The sequence below is a fragment of the Schistocerca cancellata genome, chromosome 5, assembly GCF_023864275.1.
Source record: "Schistocerca cancellata isolate TAMUIC-IGC-003103 chromosome 5, iqSchCanc2.1, whole genome shotgun sequence".
Lineage (NCBI taxonomy): Eukaryota > Metazoa > Arthropoda > Insecta > Orthoptera > Acrididae > Schistocerca > Schistocerca cancellata.
The window spans coordinates 383,308,692-383,319,437 of record NC_064630.1 but is presented as its reverse complement, the minus strand read 5'-3'; the positions used below and the strand labels follow the sequence as shown (position 1 = coordinate 383,319,437).

The window sequence follows — 10,746 nt, the reverse complement described above, 5'->3', positions numbered from 1 at the left end:
GTCCTCGGTACTCGTTGAAGTAAGCTCGAGTAACATACGTGCGTCTGCACCTAGAAGAATAAAGTACACGATTGTTCTGCAGGACCAGAAGACATCTAATTTTATGCTGCTGTACCTGGCAACTTAACATCTAACGTTCTCAAAACAGGAACTTACATTTCGCATCATCTCACCCAAGAGCAGAAGTGAATGATGTATTAAAACGATTTGCACCTGATGAACCCGCAGGGTACGGAATGCATCGCGTGATTCAACGAAACACTAAAAAAATTGAGGCGTTGAGATCAAAAAGGGAGGCTTGTCATCATTTTTGTGGTACGTGAGTTATTACTGTAGTTGTTATTTTTACACGATACAGCATCTCTTAGTTCTAAAATGGGACTTGTTCAGTGATTTTTTTTCACTGTCTAAACCAGCATTGAAAACCTGTTTCGTGCAGATAGAGGACTCGTCACAGAGAAAAGTTTTTCTATTGCATGTAAGAACTTGTGGCGTGATGGGAGCGCTGTAGCGGGATGCAGTAACCAAAATATTTGAGTACACTGTTATGTCAAAATGCGTCTCTGTTTCACCTAGTAGCAGTGGAATGGTGAAATACGAATTTCCACTGATTAAGACTGAAATAGTCACTCATTTTCATAACGTGCCGAGAGCACACAGCTACATGATTCCTCTGAAACCTGAGAAATTACGGGATGTTTCGTGCATGATTGATGTTATCCCTTTGCAGTTTTGTGTTTCAATAATACTTCAGAGAAATGTGCCAATTAATAAAGTGACTGTGGCAGACAATGAATCTGGAAATCAAGTTTGCGACAGTAATAAAGAGTGACAAGTGTATGAACGTACGTGTCTGTCAAAATAAAGAGGGTTGTTTAATTAATAAAAAATGTGGAATTAACTCTCCCATGTTACAACCGAAGGCACTAAAAAGCACATTGTCTTCAATTGTATTGTCTATTTTGAAATGCATTGTTTAGTTATGAATGTTTATACAAGTAATAGGAATTTGTATGAACAAGTTGAAATGGTTTAAAAGAATATTTTCCATGAAAATATACTTTTTAGTCATACTATATTTATGATAAAACGAGTGATGAAACTTCCTGGCAGATTAAAACCGTGTGCCGGACCGAGACTCGAACTTAGGACCTTTGCCTTTCGCGGGCAAGTGCTCTACCAGGTGGTAGGAAGTTTCGTATCAGCGCACACTCCGCTGCATAGTGAAAATATCATTCTGGAAACATCCCCTTGGCTGTGACTAAGCCATGTCTCCGCAATATCCTTTCTTTCAGGAGTGCTAGTTCTGCAAGGTTCGCAGGAGAGCTTCTGTTAAGTTTGGAAGGCAGAAAGCGAGGTACTGGCAGAAGTAAAGCTGTGAGGATGGGGCGTGAGTCGTGCTTGGGTAGCTCAGTTGGTAGAGCATTTGCCCGCGAAAGGCAAAGGTCCGGAGTTCAAGTCCCGGTCCGGCACACAGTTTTAATCTGCCAGGAAGTTTCATATCAGCGCACAATCCGCTGCAGAGTGAAAATCTCATTCCCAAAACGAGTGTTGTTTAAATCAAAACGGAGATATGTCAGTCATTTTGTATCACAATTTTCTATTATTTCTAATTAGTCTATGGTTACAGATTATGGCATAAGACTGTATTCTTCCTGATGAGCATGTGAGAGTAAGTTCACGGTTTGGGAATAATACTATTCAAGAGTATACCGTTTTTTCATTATATCTCAAAACTACTGTTGAGTGACATGTCCCCCTTTCGATCTCAACACCTCAATTGTGACTGAAGGCATTATTAATCATAATTCTTGTTTATTTTTTAGATGCAGTCACATCCACAACTGCAAAATACGGGTAAAACTAGAATGTCAAAAATTAAAATGATCGCGTTTATGTTTTAAAAGGTTATTTCTGGTGTCTTCTAGGATAGCTATAAAATCGTCATGTAGTCGAAACTGGTCAATAGCAGAGAATAAGATAAATCACAGAAATATAGCCTCTGCCGAATATTGACTTACTTTAACCTGTTTATGAAGAATGTGGACCCAGCGTGAAGGAAGCTGTTGGTCACAGGGGTTCCCCTAATTTCAGGTTTGGTACGCGTTTCCGACAACGGGACACGACGCGGCTTCTCCCATCCACGAGCGGGGCGGCCTGTACTAGTAGAGTCAAAACGCCGTCCTCCGCCGTCCCTGACATCACGACGGTGACGTGCCCGCAGAGTGACGACTGCGACCCAGCCTGTGGGCCGACTCCCTCTTTTGGTGCTCGCAGCCTCGACTCGACGCGGGCGGGAGGGGAACCGGCGGTCGCGATTGGCCGCTGCGGGCCGTACTCGCTAGCTGCGCCGCGACGGCCCGTCGCCGGCACACTCTACAAGAAGATGCCGCGCGGCTAAGGCGACGCTAGTTCACACACGACAGCTCTCTACACCGCTCGCTTCCCGCGATGACGATCACGAAGAAGGACTCGGCTTCCAAGGGGAAGTCGAAGGCAACGATAACGAAAACGAGCAAAGAGATCGCCTCCACATCGTCCAAGATCGCCGAGACGAAGAAGCAGGCCTTCACGACCGTGGTGAAGTCCTCCTCTTCGTCCTCCGTCTCCAGATCCAAGCACCTCTCGTCGACGAGCGGCAGCTCCACGACGGTACAGAAGTCCTCCAGCGGCGGAAATGCGATCGAGTCGGCGGTCAACGGGACGGTGCTGGTGGCCAACGGAAATGTCTCCTCCGAGCTGGCTCTGGCCTCGGGCTCCTCGACCAGCGAAGTCGTCGAATCAGTCAGCGAGTCCACGCAAGTCAGCCAATCCAGCAGCAAGAAAGAGTCGTTTTCCAGCAGCTCGAGGACTGTGGTGATGGACAGCAGCGGAAATGTCATCTCCGTCATAGAGGAATCCGACGGCGGTTCGTCCCGCCAGGGTGACAGGCAAAAAGCTCTGTCCCAAGCGACGAAACAGCTCAAAGATGGCCAGAGGATAGTTGTAATTGGCGGATCGACCACGGAACAACTCGTGCAGACTGGTGGCGAACAGATAGTCTCCGAAGTGATCCAACAGTCGTCGAGTTCGCACGTGGCGTCCAGCAAATCGTCCACGGTCGTCGAGGAAGTGTCGTCCTCGACAGTCATTGAAGGACGCCAAAGTAGTGTTTCAGAAGAGTCTTTCACAGGCCGACAGATCACTGGCCAAACTATTGCCTCAGAACAGATACAGCAGTCAATGTCTACATCAAAACAAGAATCGTCCTCCCTCAGTCAGTCCTCGAGCGTCCAGAATGTGTCCTCCAGCAGTGATGTGCGAGACGGACGCTCTCAGATGATACTGGACAGCTCTGCATTACAAAGCGGCCGTCAGATCGCATTGTCCGATCGCGGTCGTTCAGATATTATCCAGCACTCCTCCTCGACATCCTCCGTCAGCAAGCAGTCGTCAGCTGTCGAGATGTCCTCCAGCACCAGTGTGGTGCAAGAAGGCCGTGAACAAATATCGGTCAGTGAATCGTCTGTGCGCGATGCCAAGCAAATGACGGCTCTATCGGAAACCGTACAGCAACAGACCAAGTCTTCCACCAGCATTCAGCAGTCGTCAGTAGTCGAAGATGTGTCCGTGAGCACCAGTGTTCAGGAGAGAATTGGGCGCACGACAGCTTCGGAGGTGACGAGCACACAACAGGTGGTGGCCGGCGAGACACGCGTCGTGCAAGAAGCGTTGAGCCAGCAACAGCTGAGTTCCACCGTCAAAGAGGCAACCACCAGTAGCAGCACCTCCAGCCGCACACAGACGCAGAAGGAGGTTTCCGAAAAGAAGACGCTCGCCGTCAAGGATAAAAAGACTGAGGCCTGGATCAACCCGTGCAAGGAGCAGTGCATCTGCGAGATCTGCACATGCGGGTGAGTACTGCCGCAAGTGAATCTATCAGTTATGACTGGCCTGTTGTTGTTACGAGAATTTAGATTTAAAACGATAAGTTACTCCCAGATGGCAAATCGACTATGTCCTCCTACATCGCTATTTACTTTTCCTTACTGTCACACACCTTCAAATTTGGAGAGCAGCTGCGAATATTTTTCCGAACAGCACTTATTTATATACTTGAACTTCTCGGCTTATCATCAAATGGTTGGCGCCTCTCTAAATAGTTTTCTCTTCTGTTACAGATGTGACATTTCTTACTACTCTTTTACAGTAATGCTGCAAGTTTCTCTTTCTCACAACAGAAAGATGGACAGACAGCTTATTCTGCGCATTAAAGCACAATATAAGAGTGTTTATTGATATCACTCCTATGCTTATAAATATTATTTCCGATAATATTCTTATAACGGCGATGTATAGTGCTTCTAGTTTGACAAGACCTTTGATAATAGCTTACAACTGTAAGTTAAAGGAAGACTGTATCCAAATTACTAATTAGATGCCCAGAACCAAGAAAAAATAGTATTATGGTTTTGAATGCATTATCACTTTGACAGTCAAGAACATACCTTTAAAACAGGCATTGATACAACAACTGTTAACGTCAAGGGATAAGCTGCATTACTTTTTTCACGTTATAATTCTTTTGTTACCTAAGTACAGTACAGGTCCATATGACCCTCATTTTCAGCCAGTGAAAACTCAAGCAGAGCAATATAAATTTAGGGGCACTAAATTTCGAACTAGAGAGAATAAGCATGATATAGGAACATATGTATGACCGTAATCCAAGCATGCAATATAGCACCTGCGCAAAAATGAATTTTACAGCGTTAAGGTTCTATAATATGTACAAATTTTCCGTTTCATGTATCTTATCGCTAAGATTATAGTCTGTTGAAACTAGTTTTACAAACAATAAATTGGTAAGGTAGCCCTGCAGAAGCCTTCAAGAACACTGAAAAGTCTTAAGAAGTATTTTCTTACGGTAACTTCCACGATAGAGATCAATTTCACGCAAACATTTCGTTACACGATACGTTGAATACTATTCCCCACATGCATTGTGGATGTGTGGCCTACATTAATACCCAAGGAGACTAAACTATACTAGTGTTTGGTTTCCACTTTTTAATGCTATCTTAGAAACAAGGTTTTTCTAAAAGAATAATAATCTTTGGTAATGATCATGTTAACTTAGTCTTTCGCTACTTCTTGGTAGAGTAACTTCATAATTATAAATTAAAAGAACAAAATCGTGGTTATCGTACGGTATTTATTTCCGCAAGATCTACACACACACACACACACACACACACACACGTACTGTTTTTTCGACGGTTATTTTTAATATTTTTAGCAAAAAAACGACAGCGGAAGCTCTCTTAAAGCTTTTCGCCTTCTTGAGGCATCTTCAGAAATTGTTTAGGAACTACAGGTAACGCGCCATAAACAGCCAAAATTTTGTATGCACATTCGGCGCATGATTAGTACGTTAACCGCAGTTTCTAAACAAATTCTGAACATGCCTCAAAAAGGCGAAATGTGTCAATAAAGCTTCTCCTGTCATTGCAACTTAAACTTCTTGCCTTGCTGAAAATACATCACTAAGATTTCTGCACCATGGCCGTAGAGAGGGAAGATTTAGTTTTAATTTTGTTGTCTTGCTTTTGTTCCCTTTATATTTATTTCCTATTTGACATTTTTACTTACGTTACCACTACTCTCTGTCAAAGATGACATTTACCATGTGTTTAGAACGCACTCCCTATGTGTAACGAGTTTTTCAATGTTGTTAACCAGTATACCATCCCCCTTGACGACGACAATCAGTTAAAATCACATGGCCTGGGTATAAAGTGCGGTTGGTTCTAAGCATTCGACATGGGGAGTCTAATCTCTCACGAGAAGTATTAAATGCGTACTGTTAAAGCGGCGATAGAAAAACTGGATATAAGTGTGTAGACAACACGCAAAATCTGCAATTCCTGATTTTTTCTTTGTTGTAATTTCGAAGATCAAACAGAGAAAATTTCTATTCCTGCCGAAGTTTCTGTGTTACGTGTGAATGCAGGCGTATACGCTTCTTCGTTTTCCTTTGCTGAACAGCAAAGGACTTGCTCGGTTTCTGTGCGCCAGCGGCGAACCTGGCGCCGGTGCCGGCATATCAGAGCAGCAGCAGATTCCTCAGCTGTGACGTAACGCCACAGCCCAGCGCCAGCAAGTGCTGTGAGTCGGGCACCTCTGGCCCTGCCGTCAGCGCACGGGAGGTAAACACAGCAGCGTGCGAGCGACTCAGCAATTAGAGCCGCCGGCTAAAGCAGTCTAATTGCGCCAGCGCAAGACGTGCACGCAGTTTCCGTTGTACCGCCAGTGCCGAAAACATTAGCCCTGGTAAGGCGTGCCGTAACTTGTGGTGCACAAAGAAATGTTTGTAGGAAAGCGCGTCCTCTGCCGATTTCCTTGGTGCGTGTGATGCAAAAAGTGCGCTGTACATACGTTGGAAAGAAGCGTGCATTGATTTGGTACCGCACAAGCGCCTATTAATGTAAATGTGTTCATATGAAACGTCTATTCGGATTGGTGACTGGACTGAGGATTTATACGTTACGGAGAACGTTATCGTGGACGGTGGGTCACTGGATTTTCGGTCGAGCCTCAGGGAAAGCTATCAGATTTACTAAAAGTTTCATGCAGCCTTCTGAACAGAGATCCGTAAAACACGATTAATTTAATTACATAGCGGGAGGAGGCAAATTACCAGTAATTCTTTAACGTAGCTCGTCTACGAGTGAAACAGCTAGAATCTTTATTACACAACATAGACACGAGGACACGGCTAATGTTTCATACAAAGTTCCAAATCATCGATACAAGATTTTCGAGGAAATGTGCATCTGAGCAAATATTCTGCTGTGTAGTAATTATTTGTACTCTTTTCAAGCACCGAATACTAAAGCAAAAATAGCTTATTTGTCCTTCAGTGAAACGAAGTACTCCGCAAGGGACGAAAGAGCTTTCCGGAAGAGCACCACTTTGTGCTTCATAACGGTTGTAGGTAAACTTTTCGCAAAAGATAGACAAAAAATGAGCCAAGGTTTCAAGTATAGGGCTGTTTCACCTCAGTTGTAATGTTAGAATCGTATTAGAGGATTCACACTGAGCCATGTGGTCAACTTTCCTTCCGTATGTTGAACCGTTTCTGAAATATTGATTGTGTCCCGGTTATGTGTTAATCCTTGCACAGACGTTGTCCCAGGAGGAATGATCGATAGCAGAGATATGATAGGGACGATAATCGAAGCAAAATAGTAAACATGGACTTTAAAATGCATACCTTAAGATCTATGAGCGGTTCTTTATCTTCGATACTGTGAAACAAATCTCTTCTGCTGCAAGCCCGTTGCCTTACATATTTTGAGAGATATTCCTATGGAAAAAAACTGCCAATAAACATGGTCTCTTAAGTGCATACCTTAAGAACTACGCGCATTTGTTCATCTTAGCTGTTGCGAAACACATCTCTTCTACTGGATAAGTGCTCATATCTGTTAAGCTGTGCATTTTAGAGTCCATAATTACTAGACAATTTTTTCTTGCTTTGCTCCTGGGACATCCTGTAGGCTGTGAAACATGAATGATCTATAGGCCTGTAGACAGGTACCTTCGCATCCGCCACAATTATATTGAGTATAGTGTCTGCTTTTATGAATCAGGTTGATACTCTTCTTAACAGCTATTTCCAGATTCGTATTTTCTTTGTGGTTTCATAGGCGTAACACAGGAAAAAATAAAATAAAATTAGTGTTTAATGTTCCGTCGACAACGAGCCCATTAGAGAGTGACAATACAAGCTCGGATTAAGGCAGGACGAGGAAGGAAATCGGCTGTGCTCTTTCAAAGGAACCATCCCGGATTTGCCTTTAGCGAATTAGGGAAATCACGGAATACCTAAATCAGGCTGGCTGGACTCGAATTTTAACCGTCGTTCTCTCGAATGCGAGTCCACTGTGCTAAGCAGTGCGTTGCCTCTCTCGGTATGTATTTTCTCTGCAGAGTAGGGACGGAAATCGCCTGCAACATACAGATTCGTCCGAGTGGTGCAGGGCAATGGGAAAAATGCAGATCAGGGTAAGCTTTCCAAGATTTTAAACAAATCTTCGGAATGACAGTCATTATTTTGACCAAAGTGCAGCTTCATCGGAGCATATACAACCAGTAATGTTACTCGTAGATATTTAAATTGCCACACTATCTCCAGGTGTAAATCACTATTTTTATACGGAAAAAATTGTGTAATGCATCAGGTTATATATCTTCTTACATTACTGTCCAGTATTTACAGCTAACGCCTTCCTTCGTTTTGGTCTGATTAAAGAGCGTATTTTTTATGCATCAAATGACAGAAATGTCCCCTTCATGCTTCAGTTCAACTACAATCGAAACCTGTTACTATTATTGCAGTCCAGCGGTTCAGTCACGTATAAAATATCAAAATTTTCGCCGCGCTGAAATTGATGGAAGATAAAAGAAAGCAGTGTTACAGGAAGCACAGGAAACATTCAAAAGCCTGAATGTTCGTCCCTCTGCCTGTAACTGATACTGAAAGCGGCGAATATCTTGGATCTAGTCCGACGAGCGATCAGTGTCGTTCCAAATGACGCGATGCGATTTGATCACAGCATTAGCGCAACACCATTCCGTGCCGCTGATGCGCAGCAGATTCCACTAATGGCTTACGCCTCTCCAAGCGGTGATTTGCCGTCTACCTAGCCTGGGGAAATACCTATAAAACAAATGATATTATCACAATTATCACCATATCTTACTTATTAACTTCATAACTAGTCAGAAAAAAGTATTTATAATGAAGTATTCTGAAAACTGTGTCTTTTCGCTCGTCTCCCTCTCTGTTGTTTGTTCTGGTAACCTCCTGTGACTGTAAGGATACAATCCCAAAACAGTTGTTGCTAGGTTCCCTAGTCATGCACCAGTAAGTCCTTAGATGTCGCACAGCTAGTGTGTGCTATGTTCGCACACTACCATCAGTGGAAGATCAAAAAATATTACGCACAGAATCACTGAAACCGCCTTTCTTGATCGTCTTGTTTTATTTCGCTGAGCTGTGTTCGGGCTCGCGCAAGAAGAGTAATGAAGCATCTTCTTTATACTTTGACAAAATTAGCTGCAAGTTGTTTGTTTCTTGTTGGTTACATAGGTTCATGATAAGCTTCTTTCGGCATATATACCATTTTCAAGTGTTGTTCTAGATGGGAAGGAAGGAAGATTGGGCTTAAAATCCCATAGACATCGAGGTCAATAGAGACGGAACACAAGCTTGGATCGTGTCAAGGATGGGGAAGGAAATCGGCCGTTCCCTTTCAAAGGTACCTTCCCGGTATTTGCCTGGAGCGATTTAGTGAAATCACGACGGCAAACCTCAATCTGGATGGACGGACGCGGGTTTGAACCGTCGTCCTCCCGAGTGCGAGTCCAGTGTCGTTTCTGTACGATTGACACCAGTGACGATTATAAAAAGGAACCGGTTCAAAAAAGAGCATAGTTTGATTATAAAACGAATACTTTTACTTTTAAAGCAATTATGAGTACTCTATGTAAAATAAAGGATCTCTGCCACCTGTTAGTTCAGTTTTCTGTCTCAACGTTTATGGCGTCCCTGAAATACCACACTCATCTTTTGTCTCTCAGAACTGTGTAATGCATGCATGTCCGAAAGAACACTGCATCGTACATCTGAACATCACAGGCAGGGCGGTATCATATTTATCCGCTGACACCGGGCAAGCCACTTTCATTTAAAATGTCTCCCCTGTACAGGAACATACGTAATGGATGTGCGAATGCATGTTGTAGACACATGGAAGTTTTCATCTGGGCGTGAAGCGTGCACGGATAGCCTAACGTTTCTAGCTGAAGTAGCACATGTTTTATGCTGATTATTTTAGTTTATCAGTGGATCCCATTTTTGTAACATTCTGTTGTATAGATTTTTCATTTGCACCCATTTTTTAATTATATTCATGTAATAAGAATAAATAACTAAGTAATAAATTATAGACTGATGTAGCCTACTTCCTTCGTAGAATTTTCGGGATTAGTTTGAGGACAACCCCTGGCAGTCCCAGGTTGGGGTACGTTTGACTTTCTTTCTGTTATTATTATTATTATTAAACGTAGGAGGAGATAGGTCCACAGTCCAGCAGCAATTTTCATTGTCGTCATTTCATTACACAGTTGAAGGATGTCCATGTTCGCAATTGCAAATACATTTCAAGAACTGTGTAACGCTTGGATATGAATAAACACAAATGACCAGAATATTGAGATTTTGTATAGTGAAAAGAACTCGGAAGTCTAGAAAAGCTTATACCAGCCATGAAATAAACTGCGAAATCCCCTTATGTTAAATGAGAATCGTCAATGGAAAGATTGTGTGAAAAACGTTGCGAGAAGAATAGGCAGGACCTAAGGAATTCAGGTTCAGGTAATCTGATAGTTCATGGAGGATATGCAATGGAGGATATGCAATTAAGTGCCACGGGGAAAGTTCGGTGAGAGTAATATTAAAGAAACCAACAGAACCAGAACAACCAAACGTGTTGGATGCAGTAAGGGCTTCGGACATCGTTCTCCCAGCCGTTGTCAACTGTCCGACTTTGGGAGCCTCTACTGCCTAGTCTAATCGCTCCTCAATTTGTCTCAAGAAGCTGCGCGCACCTCGTCGATTCCTCCCGCTTAGGAAAACTCACTGACAGTACCGTGAATGGAAACCGGATCCTCCGATTGGCAGTCATACACATTGATCGC

General features: G+C 43.2%; 1 protein-coding gene across 1 annotated transcript in view; it reads left to right on the top strand.

The window, feature by feature from the left end:
- The first annotated feature begins 2,388 nt into the window (after nt 1-2,388).
- Nucleotides 2,389-10,746, top strand: part of LOC126188555 (titin homolog) — a 277,467-nt gene continuing 269,109 nt past the window's right edge. Inside the window, exon 1 of the mRNA XM_049930155.1 lies at nt 2,389-3,893. Within this exon, the coding sequence (XP_049786112.1) occupies nt 2,452-3,893 (1,442 nt within the window). The 5' untranslated portion in view covers nt 2,389-2,451. The remainder of the gene's footprint in view (nt 3,894-10,746) is intronic.